The sequence below is a fragment of the Pelobates fuscus genome, chromosome 8, assembly GCF_036172605.1.
Source record: "Pelobates fuscus isolate aPelFus1 chromosome 8, aPelFus1.pri, whole genome shotgun sequence".
NCBI lineage: Eukaryota > Metazoa > Chordata > Amphibia > Anura > Pelobatidae > Pelobates > Pelobates fuscus.
This window is the reverse complement of record NC_086324.1, coordinates 8,752,425-8,772,159: the sequence shown is the minus strand read 5'-3', so window position 1 is coordinate 8,772,159 and position 19,735 is coordinate 8,752,425. Positions and strand designations below refer to the sequence as shown.

General features: G+C 40.0%; 1 protein-coding gene across 4 annotated transcripts in view; it reads left to right on the top strand.

Annotated features, from left to right (window-relative positions):
- EPB41L5 (erythrocyte membrane protein band 4.1 like 5) overlaps positions 1-19,735 on the top strand; it is a 46,902-nt gene that overhangs the window by 10,159 nt on the left and 17,008 nt on the right. For all 4 annotated transcript variants that reach the window (XM_063429229.1, XM_063429230.1, XM_063429228.1 and 1 more), the window contains exons 3-15: positions 4,772-4,876; positions 6,576-6,618; positions 8,498-8,576; positions 11,265-11,309; positions 11,701-11,753; positions 13,677-13,797; positions 14,472-14,559; positions 15,738-15,826; positions 16,981-17,050; positions 17,351-17,520; positions 17,755-17,867; positions 19,269-19,296; positions 19,515-19,557. In XM_063429229.1, coding sequence (XP_063285299.1) covers positions 4,772-4,876; positions 6,576-6,618; positions 8,498-8,576; positions 11,265-11,309; positions 11,701-11,753; positions 13,677-13,797; positions 14,472-14,559; positions 15,738-15,826; positions 16,981-17,050; positions 17,351-17,520; positions 17,755-17,867; positions 19,269-19,296; positions 19,515-19,557 — 1,047 coding nt within the window. The remainder of the gene's footprint in view (positions 1-4,771; positions 4,877-6,575; positions 6,619-8,497; positions 8,577-11,264; positions 11,310-11,700; positions 11,754-13,676; positions 13,798-14,471; positions 14,560-15,737; positions 15,827-16,980; positions 17,051-17,350; positions 17,521-17,754; positions 17,868-19,268; positions 19,297-19,514; positions 19,558-19,735) is intronic.

Here is a 19,735-nt window from a genome sequence, read left to right as displayed (position 1 = left end):
CGAAGAGTTAAAGGGAGAATCTTCCTCTGTAACAATGTATCTCCTGCTAAATCCCTTCATTCTCTCATTGTCTGCCAGAGGGGGTGGGGGCAGTCCATCTTATCTGCTGAGCCAAGACCAGCAGTCTTTATTTTCAGGACTCTTTGTGTAATAGAAACGCGTTGTGTGTGTTTTATTGGACGGTTTGTAAAGCTCCAAATTCAAAATCCTCCCAATTTGTAGTGAAGACATTTCTATTTTAAAAGGATTTTGGATTTGCGGATCAGAAGTCCCAGTTGATTTTAATCTTGAAAGTAATTTCTTGTGAAGGAGAAAGAAGGAGAGTTTTATCCAGCAGTTATAAATATTTACATTTTTTTTAACATGAAGATAATTTTAAAATGACAACTAACATGCGCATGTCTAAGTGAAATTGTGAGATTTGATGGGGTCATCAGGTACATATAATGGGTTCTGGACTCGATTAGTTACCCTGCACACCAAGTGTGTTACTAATAATGGCCGTGTGACTCTAGACAGATCACACTCTGCTCCAACCGTTCCAACTCCATAAAACCTCAATATTTCACACAGCTAAAATGGTCTCAATTAGGGCAAGGGGCACAAATACAGAAGATTAAACCCTAGATGAATAAAGCCTGTTGGCTTTTATCAGAGCATTCAGTCTTTTCTCAACCATAGCACATGACAAACAAAACAAAACAAAAAACTGTACGAAACTGGCAATACAAAAAATACAGCTAATTATTTGAGCCTAAATATAGAAAATGCGTAGTGTGATGTTGTGTCTGGTATGTCCCTTTTAAGAAGGTTAATTTTATTTATTTTCTATTTTGTTGCTAGATATGTCAAATGTGATCATTATTTCCCTTCTAAATCTCCCAGAGATGTTTCTCGGCACAGACTGATTTGTGTACACAGTGACAAACTCATTGTTGTCTATTTCAGTCCCTTCTTCCATTTAATTAATTTAGATTTGGAAGATTTAGTGCAACAATTCGTTTTTTGTTGTTGTTTTTTTTTTGTGTTACTCCCTATGTTTCCATTTAACGCTCGCTGTTCTGTACGCACTTCCTCTGGCTAGCACTCTACATGTGACTGACCGCAGCAAATTGTGTGAATACACAGTTACCTGGTGGTCTTTTATGTACTTTGATCAACCTTTCCAATCCGTGTTAATAACTGGAAATATCATCTCTGGGATGGAAGGATGGGCCATTGACCTTTACAAAGACTGTGTTTCTTTAACAGTTCTATTTTGTTTGTATATATTACAATTAAAAGCTAAAGCCTGAACCTCATGTAAATATGGCATTTTTAATTTATCCATCTATTTTCTGCGTTCTCTTTTGGGGGGAGTGAGGTTGGATTAAAATATAATAATACATTGAAGCATTTTATTCAGTTTATCTGGTTTTATCAGCCTAGCTATTTTGACTTCCATTGCACACTTCCCAATTTAGTGAACGAACCTCCTTTTGTCCTGATATTGCACACATTTGCCCCTACACATGACGGTACGCAGCTCCTTGACAACGTGGTTCTCGGTGTCTGGAATTTCGTGGGAATTTTTTTTGTTACGTCGTAAAGTTTCCCCTTGTCTTTATTCAAGCTTGCCATCGTTACGTGAGATATAAATCCTTAGATTGTTCACCTATCAAGGCTAAAAGGTTTATTAATGAATGTTCTCTATACGCGGCCATATCTTCTCCAGTACAGATCAAACATTGTGGCTCACAGACTTCATTCAGGAAATGGAATTTCACTATTTACAAATCTGGGAATTGTGAAGAATGAGACAAAGCATTTCCACCTTTAGATCAAAATCACAAAATTAGAAAACTAGTGGTTGGACACATTTTCCAGTTCCTATATTTAGTGGAAAGGTATGATTTCCCTGCTCCATTCTGTACAATTAGGGGTTCACAGAATAAGCTCTAAATAGAATCGTTGCGTTTCGCTCTGTGTTTTTGAACTATTATTTAAAATCACACTAGGATTGCGCTCACAGTGTAACAATCTTCCAATCCTGTTTAGTCTGTTAAAGTGGCTCTATCACTGCTTGCATTGTGATGGCCCCGGGGTGCAAGGAAAGGTACGTGTTTTACTTACCTGAAATTTTCCATCACAACTGCTGGCATGATGTCCGTCTGGTGGATTATCATCAGCCCCTAGCAGCTCATCGGTCAGGAGCCAATATCAATGCTGTTCTCTCAGCCAGGCAAGAGTACAAAACTGATATGTATGGAGGATCTTGCAAGGTCCCCCTCCACCCCCTCACCAATAGACTGGGGACTTGACAAAGATTGTCTTTTGTCAGGTGTAGGAAAAAGGCACGAGGTAAAGTAGTCCCAAATTGGTAAATTTTCACTGAGTTGGAATGTCAGTGATTCCAATACGAGTCAATGGTCGTATTTCATAGAGATTATATCTGGTGGTTTGCAGGGGATCAGTGCCGTACTTTGCCACATCAGACCCCTCACCTCCTCTTCCTTTGGTCACTTTAGATTTGTTGCTGCTAATGGTTTAACCCTCTGAATATCTCTACGGAATAAGCTGCTGGTGTTTTTAGGTGATAACAACACCCTCTACGCACATTTACAGTTTGTCATGATTCCCTGCGTGACCTTGTGTATTTGCAGTGTCATGGCACATTCTGTTCTTCCAACATGTTTTATTTTCTCGTATCAATGTTATCCGTAAGTAAGATAGTTCTGAATATTGCGTAAAACATAGAAAGTTGGATATTGTAGTTCTCACAATGTTCATTGACTTTCTTTATGGATAATCTGGCATGTTTGTAACTGGATGCCAAAACATCGAAGTATTTAATGCAAACAGACGTTTGGGGTTTGTTTACAGGGTGATAAATGGCCACATTTTAGATATTAGAATGCCTCCCTCTAGAATGTCTGTACTTGTTGAAATTTGATGAAAGTGTCAGGTGTGATAGAACTGTACTAAGACAGCAGATCTAATGTAAGCAGTGGAGGGTTTAATGTTGGCCTTTATCCTCTTGATACACAGCTGGTTGCATTCCTTAGAGATCCCTTATCGAGGTGAAGTACCCTACAAGACTTGGCAATGAACTCTCCCGTTTGCTTAGATCTGCGCCTCACCCCAGAGAAATTACAATATTTTACTGCAGAGGACATGCGTTCCCAGAATCCTCTGTGCTCTTGGAATCGCTGCTCAGACCCCAGTAAATGGAGATGGGCTGATTTCTGTGATTTTTGGCTGCCTTAAAAAGCCTCTTTGTTGGGCTAATGAGCACTGCCCTGAAACAGACATTGTTCTGCAGAGAGTGAAGACTGAGAGTGCGGATTGCTGCAGGAATTCCTCTATCCCATCCAAGCACAATTGACCAAGATAAATATTTACCCAGCTCTAATGCTTGGAATGGGGGATGGGGAGGGGTATCTCGCTGTCTGCCGCATGTGACCACTTAACATTGGGACTTTAGTCCTCTGTGTCCGCCTTCTAGTTATCTTAAACCAGGAATTAACCTTGCTCAACCATTTCCATAGAGATTTATAATTCTTTAACGTATAAAATGTGTTCAACATCATAATATATTTTGTATATAATAAAATGTAAAGATCAGCATTTATATAGCGCCTACTTATTCTGCAGCACTTTCCAATATTATAAAGGGTGACATTTAACAAATGGACAATTACAAAATGTTACAGGAACAATAGGTGGCTGAGGACACTGCCCAGAAAATCTTGCAATATTACACATTTTGAAATCGTATAGCTGCCCAAATCCAAATATCTTTTCAGAATTAAATACAGAATATTATCCTTGAGTGGTTTACAGCTGGCACTGTGCGGGAGCCTCTGTATATGGGGGCAGGTATTATTTCTCCTGCCTATGGTTTGTTGGTGTATAGGGCAATTTAAAGTTCGTTGGTTTAAGGGCCAATAAAAATCTCCCTTGCCTAGGCTGCATTTATATAACTGGCCAATCAAAATCCCCACCTAAATTTGATGGGTATGCGAGTTGATGAACCCCCCCCTCACAAACACACTCCCTCAGGTAATTGATAAATGGGGTAAACAAATCACACACAGCTACTTCTTACTTATAATTATTTTTGGCATTTATAGAGTGCCAACTTATTCCCCAGCGCTTTACAATATTATAAAAAGGGGAGAAATTTAACTATAAATGAGACCATTACAAAATGTTACAGGAACTATGTTGACAAGGACCCTACTCAAACAAATTTACAGTTTAGAGAACTCGCTATTAACATGATACTTTTTGATGGCTGGATAGATTAGAATTGCTAATGTATCTGCGTGAAGTAAATGGTTAATTTACTGAACCGTGAATTGAAAATCAGACTTTAAAATATCCATGCTGTGACAGTAACGGAGTTATCAGCTATCTTAACATACATTTTACCTCTTTTATTTTAATTAAAAAAATTCAGCTCACTGTTCAGTGAATAAACCCTGAAATAATTGCAATAGGTACAGTTGTTAAAGTACGATTACACCAAACAGTGATCATTGGATACAAACTGGCGCACCTAGGTAATGGGCGGATAAATGTTTTATAGCATTTTCACAAACTAATAACATTATTCAGTAAATAACAAACGGTGGGACAAAAAGTCTGAAGGAAAAAAGCTAAATCTCAGAGTTTGTTCCCTTATTTTATTCTGTAATGCACAATTTAGTAAATAAATTCCATAGACCGTCTATGGCTTCGTTTATGTGAATGCCGGATGTAAACCTGTTGATTTTTTTTTTTTTTCCAGAAAAAGGCGAAAGGGCAGGAGCTGTTTGATCAGATCATGTACCACTTGGACCTGATCGAGAAGGACTACTTCGGCCTGCAGTTCATGGATTCCGCGCAAGTGCCTGTAAGTTGTGGGGGATTCCACACCTCATCACTGCCATTGCACCCACCCACCCACTATAACTAGATCTGGTGCTTGTTGGTTTGATGTGTTCTTTAACCCCTTAAGGACCAGTTACATTGCTTCCTGCCACCCCTTAAGAAACTTAAGCATGGATTGTCCTGGCAGTGGCAGAACTTAACAAAGTATATTCCCCTTATAGCTGCTGTGCCAGCCTGTTTGTCATGTCTGTGCCAGGGGCCCGTCTCACAGCAGAAGCAGGGGGAGAGGGGCCACATGTGGAAGGTGAAGGCTGTTTGGGGAGGGGGAGCTGTCACTGAGAAGTTAGAGCTGTGTTTTTTTGTTCATCCCAGAGTCTGTTTTCTTTCATTCTCCTCCACATTCCAGACTGGAGGCTGAGCGGTCTCCGAGCCAGGCACAGCTAGTTCCTCACCCACCCCTGCCCCATCAGCCTCTGTCTGCGGAGAACGAAAGAATCTTAATACTGGACCATATGTCTCTCCGACATGTCTGCCTCTATTTATCAGTCGCTGCATGCGAAGGGTTACTCCAAGATGTTTGAAATAAATAAATATTGTTTTAAAAGGCCCACATCTTGCCTTGTGTGCAGAATTTTATAGATCTATCATGTTAGTGAGAAAGTTATACAGCTGTACATTAATGGGGGATTTAACCAGCCCTTTAAGGGTTAAAGAGACTTTGTCTGGAATAACAGGACAATCCTGTTAATTCAGTTATGTTACCAATGCACTGTCTTAGCCAATGTATAGGCAAGCCGAGAACTAAAAACCCCTCTGTATTAGTTCATACTGTTATAGCTGTCTGTACATTTTCTGTGAATATATTCGCCACCAGGCACTATTGCAGAGGATTATGGGGCAGATTGCAAAGCATGCTGGGTCAGGTGCATATGGAATTTGCATGTGAACGGAGTCCGAAATGGAATTGTAACAAATTTAGATCATTTGCATTGAACTCAGCAGGAACCTGGCCGCCTGCTGATACTGCCAAGTTCTCGTTGGTGAAAACCCAACATGATTGCCTTTATTACTGACTGCTCGTCATTTAGAAAGGTTTCAAATCTTCTAAATCAAGAACTGCGTTAAAAGATTACTTGTTTCCCTCTGCATTCTTACTGTTTAATGGTTTCTTTGAGAGAAACCCGTGTAGGAAACAAATCTACTTTATTAAATCAGGTGAAGGTTAATTCGTTTGCTGCAAGTGGTATGTCTATCTTTTCGTGCACATTGGCCCTTAGTGAAACTCATGTTTGTAAATGTTAACTGTTTCTTTCTGGTTTTGATCTCCGTGATATTAAATAGCATGTACACACACGTTTTGCAGGCAGCGGTCTGCTTTAGTAGCAATAGTAACAATTTCAGTTATTTGTGGTTCTGGTTTTGCCGTAATAGACCCTTAATTAAGAATACAGCTCAGCTTGTGCAGCCTGGCAGTGAAATTACTGTCCGGTATACACCGCTGAATATTGAAGAGACTGTGTTTACTAGTGCATGTCCTGATGTGTTTTCTGCGAGGCTGTGCTTGTATTAGAACGTAATAACATGATGGTATTTTGCATACAGGTGGCAATTTGAATTGGCAATCCCCAGAAGATATTCCAAATGTAAAATTCAGATTTTAGCTAATATTTAGCCTGGTCAAATTCATCTTTTTAAATAATATTTACATCTGTTTGTTTTAGCATTGGTTGGATCACACCAAGAGCATCAAAAAACAAGTAAAAAGTAAGTTGTTTTGTTTTTGTTTTTTTGGGGTGTACGTTTTGTGTGTGTGAGTGTGTGTGTGTGTGTACACAGCGACTGGTAAAAATACTGTAAATGTATTAAAAAGAAAGTCCATGTTGATTTTATTACTCCTTTCTAATTAATGTTCTGTAAAAATAATCATTTATTGATCTAACCATTGTCACTAGCTGTATGAGTCCAGTAATGTGGGTGCACATTAATGGCTGATTTTAGTTTTTCTTTCTGGCACAATAAGGTGTGTAGTGGTCATGGTGTTTATTACTTGCTATCTGCAGAATAAAGTTTCATGTTTGTTATGGGTGGGTTACCTAGTTTCTGTTACCCACTCAAGTTACCCACTTAATTCGTAGGTTTTATGACTCAAGACAACTGTGTGCTGGAAGCTTTCACTAAGAAATGAAATGCGCGCAGACTTCCAGGGAACCAATAAAACCGCTCAGCAGGAGATTATAAGGTTCAATGCTGCCACAGAGGCAGCAGGATTGGTTGAGCCACAAGTGATTTTGGGAAGAGATCACTGTAGATGCTCCATATCCCAGAAATGTCCACTAAGCACATTATTACATTATGGATGGAGTTATATTTGTTATGCACTACCTACATAAAACATTAAAAAGAAAAGTGAGGGGCACTGGGCCAACTCCTTCTATAATGTCCCTGTTTAAAATGCTGACCTACTATTCGATCTTTTTATAATTATTTTATATAAGCGTCTTTTAACACAAAGTACCTGATTTTTACTATTAGATCTTTCTTGTGTTAAACTTAGTTAAGAGACCTCTGATTGCCCAGTGTTCTTTAAATACTTACCGTAGATTATTTAAATAATGCCAATATAAATACATTATAATAGCTCTCTATCTATTCCAGTAAACAAGCAGCTGGGGTGATGTTTCTTGTAGTCTTTAGTAAATCTCCCTCGTTTACATGGCGGCACCTCCTGCTCTAGTTAATATGTATATGTGAAAATTTTCACTAAATGTGCGCAGTCAGACGCTGCTGGTGACTGTTTTGCTGCTAGAATTGTATATTTTTTGGCTGCAAAATACATTGGCTTCTCTTGGCAGATTTAGATAATCATCGGCTCCTTGGGCAATCTCTGGAATGGTTAAATTAAGAGGATCTGTGCGCATACAGACAGCGACCACGCTGTGACAAGTCTGCCCAGTGTGCGTCTCTGAAACATTGAACTTGACATAATCCCTTGCTCCATATGTTCTCCTGGCCAAGTAGAAACCCCAGAAGCTGTGCTCGATCAAGATTTATCACAATGAGTGTCCCTGTGGGGGACAGTGTGATGGCATCCAGTAATTGCTCTAATTGGGGTGCTGCACAGAGACACAGAGTGAAGGACAGGGAGCCGTGTCTGCAAAAAATATATCCCAGCATTCCTCACGCGAGATTAGCAAGAATGGTATGTGAGCCATACCATCAACTTAAAATGGATGCTAAAATAACAGACTGCAAAATTGGTTGGTTAGCGATAGGAAATCAAATCACACAAACCACCATTTATTTTGTTTAGAAGTGGATTTTTGCTCCCGTAATAACTATTTTTTTGTTTTATTCCATCTGGATTCTCTTCAATGAAAAACTTAATTTTGAAGTTGTTTTTCAGCTATAAATTATATATATTCTAGATTTCTACATGAGCTGTGGCGTTTTCTCACAGCGATGATTCACACCTTGTCCGGGCCTTGGTTTCCACCAGTCTCTGGGTACCACGCAGTGTTGTGCCATTTCTGGACAAATGCATTTTATTAAACATAATTTGTATTTACAATTGAAAAGTTTTTCTTGTTTTCAAGGTAAATGCATAACTTTAATTCTTAAATAAAAATTTCCCTTTGACTTGCAGTTGGATCCCCTTATTGCCTTCACCTCAGAGTAAAATTCTACTCCTCCGAACCCAATAACCTTCGGGAAGAACTCACCCGGTAAGTGTACAGCGCTACTACAACTGCAGCTGCTCACTGACAATAAGACCAATAGTGTTTCCCAGAATCCACCTGCTTACCTGTGGGTAGTACGTTCTATTGCACGTTGCGGTCTCACTACAGAGATCCTCTTCAGGAGGCGTAACACTTCTTTAGTGTTCAGCGCTCCCTTTGCTAACTATTCAAAACTGCTTTACAACATTACACTTGGTGAACTTTCAAAAATATACCATTGCAATTAAAATCGTTGTACATTGTAACTTTTTTTTCAATTTTTTAGTTTTTTGTAAAGAAATAGAAAAGCTTGGTGCAAATACTGCTGATTGCCCATTCTCAGCCTGTATCTGCCAGTGGAATCCTAACTATTTTCTGAGTTTATTACTGCATAGAAATTATAATAGACTTGTTAATTTAGGGCAGATGGGATCAACTGGATTCCACTATACAACCTCTCATCTTAGACTATTGTTAAGTTACTGTGTGAATTATAACATTTTATTGTAGTTTTTATTCCTACATGTCACATTTAGTTTCTCTTTTCTGAAACGTTTTTTTTATAGACCTATATCCTATGTGTGCTGTTATTGCTGCCGTAGGAAATCACTCTTTTTTCATGTTCCTTTTATGCAGGAAATGTTACGTTTGTAGCAGTATTTTGTGCCCTTTGCTTTGAAATCACAAGTAATGGTTTTCAGAAAATAAAACCTCTGAATCCAGTAAAATTAAAGGACCACTCTAGTGCCAGGAAAGCATACTCGTTTTCCTGGCACTAGAGTGCCCTGAGGGTGCCCCCACCCTCAGGGACCCCCTCCCGCCCGGCTCTGGAAAGGGGAAAAGGGTTAAAACTTACCTTTTTCCAGCGCTGGGCAGGGAGCTCTCCTCCTCCTCTCCGCCTCCGATCCTCCCCGTCGGCTGAATGCGCACGCGCGGCAAGAGCTGCGCGCGCATTCAGCCGGTCGCATAGGAAAGCATTCATAATGCTTTCCTATGGACGCTTGCGTGCTCTCACTGTGATTTTCACAGTGAGAATCACGCAAGCGCCTCTAGCGGCTGTCAGTGAGACAGCCACTAGAGGAAAAAGGGGAAGGCTTAACTAATTGATAAACATAGCAGTTTCTCTGAAACTGCTATGTTTATAAAAAAAATTAGTTAACCCTAGCTGGACCTGGCACCCAGACCACTTCATTAAGCTGAAGTGGTCTGGGTGCCTAGAGTGGTCCTTTAACTTGAAAATTCTACTTAAAAGAACACTGTAGTGTCAGGAATTCAGACGTGTTAAAAATGCAGTTTCAAACTGTTTCTATACATCTAATGTTAACCTTGTACCTGCAAGATTCTCTGTACTCTCATGCATGGTAAAATAAGAAATTACCTTTTTTTTTTTTTTTTTTTTTTTTTTTTTATTGCAATTTCGTCCCCGATTCCCCTTGGCACTCTTTAAAAAACTATTAAACATACCTTTATTCCAGCGCTGCGTGATACGTCGCCTCTTTGGCTGAGATCATCACAGTTGACCTATCTCAGCCAATCCAATGCTTTTCCATAGGAAAGCATTGGGAGGCTGTTGCGCGTGTGCAGCAAACCGCCAATCAGCATCTCCTCATAAAGTTGCATTGAATCAATGCCTCAGTATTGGGAATGTTCAGCATCTTCATTTCCATCCTGAATGGGTTAAGTATTGGTGTAATGTAATTACAGTATCTGTTTATACATATCTTGTGAATAGTAAAAAGCTGCGGTACTAGCTGGGGGCAGCCTGGCCTCTCCTGACCTGGGTTTTAGTGAACTCTGTTGCTCTGTCTGGTTTAGATTATCAATGACGGCTTGGCCTCAATTTGCCTTAAAGCGATAGTTACCCCCCCTCACACCCTAGACTAGAGGAGAAGACGTAGCTAAAGGAAGAAGCACAGTGTTTCTTTATTTTCCAACTTAATCTGATTTAAGTAAAGTTTTAACAGTTCTCCTGCACACCTTTTGGTTCAAAATAAGTAATTAAAGGTAGGGTTCGTTCAGACAGCATCAGCATAGTGACATTAGATTGTCTGCGCCCGACCTGATCTAACCTTCGCTGTGATTATTGCAGCTTTACGCTAATCCTTGCGCAGTCATTCTAGTAATGGAGTTGGTATCATGGTTCATTGTAGAGATCTGAGAAAGGAATTGCAAAATTTGAGTCAGAGGATCTGAATTGGTAGCATGGATATAAATCAGAACCGTATTTTTGGAAACTGTCTGACTGGCCATGCAGCAAGCTACAAATATGGCGTGATGGTCTTACCTCCTTGCACGCCCTCATATCTACCCGTTAAAAAGATTTTCCAAACTGCCTTATGGTATATGCTCCAATTTCTCAGACCGTGTTGTTAGATATTCTGTTAAAATAATCCGTACGTGTCTCCAGCACACAGTTTCCTTATACCACAGTATTCTAATATCTTTCTCATTTTTGTGAGCGACCCGTTGTATAATTCAAGAAGCAGTTTCGTTTTTATTTTTGTATTAGTTGTTTTTCTCGCTAGCATCGTTTGCAGTTACATGATGTTAATAAGAAAAGTAGGGTAAATCGCCAGCATGCTTTGGAAGTTGCTGTGCTCTGATCTTTTAGCACAACCTTCTTCTGATTCTCGCACCAGTTCGAATTATTAATCTTCACATCGTTTTATAACATTCTGTTCTTTTCTCCCACAGATACCTCTTTGTTCTACAACTGAAACAAGACATTCTGAGTGGAAAGTAAGATGTGCCAATATTATTTATTAGCTACTATTAGTGCAGGGACTGCATAACCCAGCATCCCTGCTCTACAGACTACAATTCCCCATATCATGGGTGCTGTAGTCCTTAGAAGATCCATTATATAAACGTCACGCGGTAGTGCACTCTTGTGTAATCTATTTTAATAGACCCTATCGTTAGAATTAACTACCCTGACATCCAACTTTTTGAAATAAAACCGTATTCCACTATCACCATGTGGTTGTTTGAAAGATTACAGAATGAAACTCCTCTGCAGGGTCCCTGTATATCACTGTGTATATGTATCCAGACTGTTCTTGTTTCTGGGTTTAGGTGTTTAACATAGAAGTATCCAATAATTAATATATGTATATATATTTTATTTAAGGTTAGAATGTCCGTTTGACACTGCGGTGCAGCTGGCAGCCTATACTTTGCAAGGTAAGAGTTTACTCCATGGTTAGTAAATAGAGACACGGGATCTATCGCTGTCTCTGCGTGAATACTGTAGCAGGCGCTGTCTGTACGTGGTTACTATTGCAGTTGCTGTCTATGAGGAGCTACCATAGCGATCGCTGTCTTCACATTTAGTGTAGCAGTCAAAATGTCTGAAGTTATTATATTTAAGGTAAAAAAATATTTTTTGTCAATCTTTTTTTGAGACATTTATGAAATGGGGTACAAAATGAAGAAGATGGAGTGTACGTTTTCCATACAATTTGGGGTCTAATATTACAACATAGCTTTTCCAGCGCGTTACATCCTCATTTTATGTTTGATGCGCATATCGCTACAACACAAGCCATGTTTCAAGAAATGGTATAAGGGTTGGTCTGTGTTTGCTCCAACAGTAGTTTACATGCGTACAGTATAACTGAGTAGGTATGCTATTCAGAAAAAATGCAGGTACAGTAATAGTACATCTAGGCATGGCATGGTTATCCCATCACAATACAGGTTCGGTGAACGTGAGGCTGCTATAGGGTAACAGCTGTCCAATTTACGTGTATATGCTAAGCTTGACTGTCGAGTGTTGCTGTAAGCAAGTAGTCTGACTACGCATGTCTAAGGTCTCGTGTAATGGGTTGCAGGTGTGCCGCCTAGTAGTCGGACTTGTTGTGAACATACTGAGATAATTAAGCAGTGTATTGAGCATCAATATGTCATGTTATGTGCTTATCGGATAATCGTACGGGGTCTTGGTTAGTTTAACTATGTGGGGATTGGGAGGTACCGCTCAGGATGTAGATCTCAATTGTCGGCGCTATCAGTAGGCATTATTAGATGTACTGTCTCCGGTCTGTCTGGCTTCAATATCTGTAAGATTTGAGATCCCTATCTGGTGACCGGTAAGGTGTAGAGGAAGTACCTATGTGGATTTCAAGGGTCCATCCTCCGTCAGCCACTTGTGTGGTCTAGGGCCCTTTATGCCTCCCAGTATGCGCCCATGGACATCCCATATTTCCATGTTTCTCCTTGTATTGTCAGGAATTAGCTACCAACTAGACTGGCCGATCCTAGGCGCCTGACCTAGGGTCGGGGCGTTTCTAAGGGTGGGGAGAGGGGGAGGGAAGGGGGTGAGAGGTTACAGTCGCCATAGGGAACGCGGCTCCCCCACAACCCACACCGATATCCAGCCGCACGCCTCCTCGGGGTCCGGAGAAGGTCCCTCACAGTTCTGTCACCCGGTGCGGCCCAAGTTCCGGATCCGCGTCGGTCGCTGGTGCAGGTGGTAGGGTCGGTCTACCCGATATGTGTAGTATCCACGGTGTCCACACCTGCATGTACTTTTCTGTAGTTAAGGTAAAAATTTAAGTGTTTTCCCTCGTACATCTTAAGAATTTCTTGCTGCTGTGTTTATATAAGATCTAAACACGCCATGTGCTGCGTTTCACTATCTGTGATGCCATTTAACAAGTTAATATCCTGTGCGTGCGACACTGCCGTCTGTGAGCTTTGTGGCACTGCTGTGTGTATTAATGATCCTGCTTATAGTGCAGTGTTTTCCTGCTGCTAGTGAAGGTTTGGTGAGCGCCCTATGATGGGACAGTAATGTTCGCCTCCAGCTGCTGCAATGATAAGGAGATTGGAGCTAAGCTGGATTTAGCAACTTGTTTCTCCATAAGGGGAGGAGGGGATTCTCATGGGGGCAGTCTGCCTGTCATTCTGAGCCTGGTTTTCAGTTTGTCATAAACATGTGTATCAGGCTTTTAGATAATTCCAGACAGACAACCGCAAGTAAATCCTAAACAAAGTGTCCCATTCCATCCAAAAATGTATCTGTTTTTTATATAAAAATGTTTATTTTCTTTGTGCATAATTTGTATATTTTGTTTTTGCCAATGTACCCTCTTTGTAATCCAGGTGAGCTTGGCGATTACGACCCTACAGAGCATATTCCAGAGCTGGTCTCAGAGTTCCGGTATGTGCCGACGCAGACTGAAGATATGGAACTTGCAGTGTTTGAAAAGTGGAAAGAATTCCGGTAACTTCCTGTCTCTTGCTTTCCCAACATACGGCCACATCTTCAAGAATAAAAAGGGGGTGGTGGCTGTTGATTGTGCCCCCCTGAGATTCTATCCAGTTCTCCTGGGGTTACAATCAGATCGCACGTTCCCTTGTGCAGGATTCACATTCACACACTTGTTCTGTTACATTATTTGGGTACCTATTCCTCCTCTCCTGGTGTACTCCCAATGTACAGCACCACTCTGTTGGTGCTTTATAAATGTGAAGTGATTTCCAAACTGTCTACTGCGTGTTACCCACTCACATTACACACAATCAAATATGAGCATATACTGCATTAAAAAAAGCCTTGCCTGGCTACCGTGCAGCATAGCTATAACCTTATACAGCCTGGTGTGAGTGTGTTCTCTGATTAACCTGAATGCGATTGCTCCCGGGAGAGACGGATAGTGTTTACTCAGAGTTTATTCTGATGTTTTCTAGTTATACATATGATGTTAATGTTTAAAGCTCGTCAATTTGTGGCTGGTTCCTTACGTGTATTAAATTAAGAGAGACTGCAATATGCCCAAGGATGACTCTGGCTGGATAAGCTGCTGGTTCTAATCATCACTGGCATTAAAAAGCCCCAACATAAGCAGCAGCACTGTACAATGTTCTAATAAATCATTGTGATTTTTGTTCTCCCAGGGGACAGACTCCCGGAGAAGCCGAGACAAATTATTTGAACAAAGCGAAGTGGTTGGAGATGTATGGAGTGGACATGCACATTGTGAAGGTGAGTGATATTAACGCACTGGTAGATTATCCAACAGTTTTAGAACCAACACTAATGATGCTTAGTCAGCCTTTAGGAGGTCTGCCTGTTGGCCACCGTTGGTTTGTGGGTCCTCATGCAACACCTTCAGACTGCTGTGTGTAGAATCAGTTTGTTTCGTTATTGTAAACTTTCCATTTCCAAGATGGAGATGTTACAACTGTGACCATATATAGAACCAGAGATATCCTGTGAGCTCTTGGTATAGATCAATCTGCAGATCTTCAGCTGGGCTGGGCTGTGCGTTTAGCCGGTCCATCCCTCGCGGGCCAAACCGTGGCTTTAGCCAAGTAAGACCTTAAGCATGGTCCATGATATCTCTCGTTCTGGTCTTCCTTCCAACTGCACGGCCACATGTGGTATGAAAGTTGTGGTATTGAGCTGTATGAACAGAGTATTTAAAGCGCAGCTGGGGGTTGCGCATCTACAGCACAGAGCCACTTTTTTTTTAGGTTAGATTCTGTTAAGCAAACCTGTCCGTTTACTGTTATTTCTAGATTCTATGTATTATTTACCTAATTTATTTTTTAATAAATTTTTTTTTTTTTGTAAAAATGGTACAAAAAAAAATGTCCAAAATCAACAGCACTTGCTGATATGTGTACATCTGGTAATGCCAGTGACTGTAGCCTTGACTGGAGTTATGTTATATGATGGTAATGAGAATGGATTCCTGTCTGTGGAATAAAACCCGAACAGGACTGGTGATTGATCCTTCCAGCTAAAGGCAGAATATCTCTCGTTATATCACTGCAGAGTTTCCTAAATCGCCAAATTCCTGGGTTCAGCCCCAAGATTCCCAGTTAGAGAATGATTTCCTGCTCAGATTTAAAATAAGAAAGAGACCAAATATGTCCACAATACACATTTCTAAAATTAATTTACCAATTCTGTATTTTGTAGGAGGCAAAAATATTATTTCCCCCTTTATCGTCCTCTATTAAATGGCATCATATTGTATAGCGCTGTACAATACATACGTTCACTGTAATGCTGGTTTTATCAGGGTGTGCGTTGTTGGGTGGAATGAAAGGTTGTCGGTAGTTTGACATTGCAATTTGCTGGTTACTGGAATTCTTAACCCCTCATTTAACCCTGAAAATTCAGTGCTCAAATCTTCTTTTTTTTTCTGCAAACAGGCCAGAGATGGGAACGATTACCAGCTTGGGCTGACACCAACTGGGGTTCTGGTTTTTGAAGGTGAAACAAAGATCGGATTATTTTTCTGGTAAGACCCATTTAAAGACAAATCCAATGTATTCACTAAATAGGAAATAGTGGGTTATTTCCCAGGTATTTTTACATTTTCTGACACATTTATCCAAACAGCAAACAGTTACCGGTGTAGTAAATTCCCCTGTATGCCCCCTAGACTCAGTCTGATAAGATCCGTTCACACACAGGGCTGCAATCTGCTATACAGTGTAACCTCTTCAGGACTTTCTACCATAACCACATACGCATTGTATATAGGTCATCGTATGTCTGGCTTTACTTTTTTGCTAAATTTCTGTAACTCCAAGTTGACCCCTTCCAGTTATTTATATCACAGCGTATGCCACATACAGCATCACGGTTCTTTTTACTGGCGCTATCATCGCTTCTGCGAGAGGCTGTGGATAGATTTACCATTGCAGCTGGGGTAATTCAGAAAACAAATCATAAAAGAAAGTAAGCTTATTATCTTGCTGAGTGGTTTTATTCATGTATTTCCATGGTTACATTTCAGCCGAATGCTGCACTGCATATTCAATAAACACACAAAGCCCACAATTTAATTTATCTCATATTTCTGTCTGTATCGTCTCTTCTGAGTGCGCACCCATCTTGCAAACTATGGCGGCAATTTCTAGAGAACAAAATTGCATCTGTTGGTGGTAGTAGTAATTCCACATGTGGACAGCAGGGGGCAGTACAGCATGTTGAGAGATCACTGGAAACCTTTCATGGTATCTACATGGTCTTAACTTGTTTCTTTTAAATCCCAATATTTGTTTTAAACCTCGGCTCCCCGGTCACCTCTTCCCTTTGGAATACCAGCTGGTGTAACAGTGTTGTCACTGATGCCTAGCACTCTGGAAGGAAGGGGTCTGCTGATATAATGTATCACAAAATATATCATTCTGAGAGAGGTGGTAGCAACCTTTGTAATATGGAACCAGACATATAGTGAAGGGGTTAATTCAATGAAGAGCAAATCATTGAAGTTGTCTCCTAGCCATTGCAGATACACCCCAAATTCACACGGGGCAGGCAGCAGTTTTAAATGTAGTAAGTAAAGTTATATACTTGTTACTTTTTAGACCCATGTTTCCAGCTTTGCGGTCCGTGTAAATGTGTGGTCCTGCCATGGACTTTCATATCTCTCATCTATTTCTTTAGGCCCAAAATCACCAGGCTGGATTTTAAGAAAAGCAAACTGACGCTGGTTGTAGTGGAAGATGACGAACAGGTGAGTTGGCTACAATCAATTAACAATCGGAAATGACATTTAAGGAGTTAATATAAGGAATGTGTTTTAAATATCACTTTGAAGAAAGTGAAACACACAAAATGTTGTAGACACAGACTGTGGTGGGAGAATATAGTCTGTTTCTAATAATTCCACAATGTTGGTGATTTTAGTGTGTCTGTGTATACCTGACCCTGTGTCACCAGCCGTGTGTCTGCCGTGTACCGAGTTGTGCTAGTTGAGTTCTTTGTGTCTGTGAGTACCTGACTAAATTGTTCTCTTTTTTTTTTCTTCCTAAAGGGGAAGGAGCAGGAACACACATTTGTATTTAAGATGGATCACCCTCGTGCATGCAAGCACCTATGGAAGTGCGCCATAGAACATCACGCCTTTTTCCGTCTCCGTGGCCCAGTTCATAAAAGCTCCAGTCGCTCTGGGTTTATCCGGTTTGGATCACGTTTTAGATACAGGTCAGAATTCTTTCGTCCAGCTGGCGCCCAAGAGCCAACTAGTTGTCTGAATGAAGCAAATGCAGTGGATTAAATGGGAAGGTGTCTGGTGTGGATAGAATGGCAGTGCTTTCTCAGTACACTGCTTAGATTTGGCGATATTCAGAGCATTCGCAGGCAATCTATGTTAAGCAGAGATGTTATAGATTCATTGGGTCCATAATTGTGCTGATGTCTTTATATTTTTATTTTAAGTGGGAAGACTGAATATCAAACCACAAAGTCCAGTAAACCGAGACGGTCATCTACATTTGAACGTAGACCAAGTAAACGCTACTCACGGCGAACACTGCAGATGCAGACGAGAGGTACTAACAAACAGCCATATCGAGAATAAGGTTTCACACTCCAGGGCCACAGGCTTTAAACAAAGAACTGCTAACCCCAATCCCTGTGACCTATTCAATCTGTTACCCCTCCCTACAGAAGCAATGTCACCCCCACAATATTATATACCACTAAGAACACAAAGTATTTGTGACCTATAACAATACTAAAACTATTTCATAATCCTAGTGTCTAATTTCACAGTGATTTGTGTTTCTGCCACAACACTCCAATGTTTACAAAGCAAAGAGTGACACAGGGGAACAGTACTTGGTTACACAGGCTGAAAAGAGACGTGCATCCATCAAGTTCACCCTTTCTCACATCTGTTTTTTGCTTTTGATCCAAACGAAGGCAAAGAACCCAGTTTGAAGCGCTTCTAATTTTGCAGCAGACTAGGAAAAAATATTTCTTGACTCCAGATGACAGTCAGATTAATCCTTGGATCAAGAAGCTATTGCCCCACAATTTAGAAATGATGTCCTTAAATATTCTGTTTTTGCAAGTATCCATCCAGTTGATGTTTAAACATCTGTACAGACTCTGATAAAACCACTTATTCAGGCAGAGAATTCCACATCCTTATTGTTCCTTCTGTAAAAAAAAAAAACCCCTTTCCATTGCATTAGACTAACTTTCATTTCTTCCAGTCTAAACGCGTGTTCTATGTATAGCCCTGTTTTTTTAATTTATTTTTTTATAAAGAGGCAAAATTATATTCTCATCCTGAGAATTAATGCCTCTTTTTATACATGACAATACCTTAGTGGCCACAGCTGATTGGCATTGCACATTGCTGCCTAGTCTGTTGTCTATAACAATTCCCAAATCCTTCTCGTGTGTAGTTATCCTTAATTCACTACCTTTCAGGGTATAAATGGCTAGTGCATTCATAACCCCAAGGTGCATAGCTCTTCTCTTTTTTTTTTTTTTTTTTTTTTTTTTTAATTTTTTTTTTTATTAAATTTAATTGAATCTGCCATTTGAGCGCCCAGTCCCCCAATCTATCTAAATCCCTCTGCCGTATTAAAGAAGAATATTTCCTGACACACTATAAAACCTATTACAAAAAAAGGAGTTGGACCGCCAACAGACAGTTTTGCTATGGGATTTTTAGTCATATTTTGTCTATTTTTGGATGTTATAGAAATTCTACACATTTGATATAAATTAAATAAACCCCAAATTATAAAATTGTGGCTTTTACAGCAAATTGGTAAAATTGCGTAACTCTACTTTAGTCTCTGATTGCTATATTTGTTTAAATTTTGCTCTTCAGTTTTTATTTTACTACAATTCAACGTTTACTGAAACCATGGCCAGAGTGACTGGGGGAGTTCTGAGCAGTTTATTAATCACATACCCTTTTCTTTTATTTACAGCGCAGGCCGCAAAACTCGAACAGCCACAGTAAGTTCTGTTAAAGTGATGTGACAGATTAATAATTATTAGTCATTTGAAAGTCTTTTATTACACAATTAGCACGTTCCCAGTTAGTGTTTCCATTTGCTTGCTAATCTCTGCATGTATAGGAATAGTTCACAAATGACTGATTCATTAACAATAATAATTAGGGCCACAAAGAAATGATAGTAAATATAACGTGTTTTCTTGTGTTTTACTTGCAGTACCCGTAGCGATCCTGCATCCCAAACCAATGGATCTCAGCAAGTACGTTCAATATAATCTGTTCCTATTACACATGGGCTGAGGGTTTCCTTATTCTGTGATAGTGAAACTGTGTCTAATATGTCTCCGTATGTGGCTGAAATTGTAAATAACTCTGTGAGAAATGTGAATTGTGGAGGACAAGGTACTGTTTAAAAGTTCTCTAGAACTGCAATGTTTT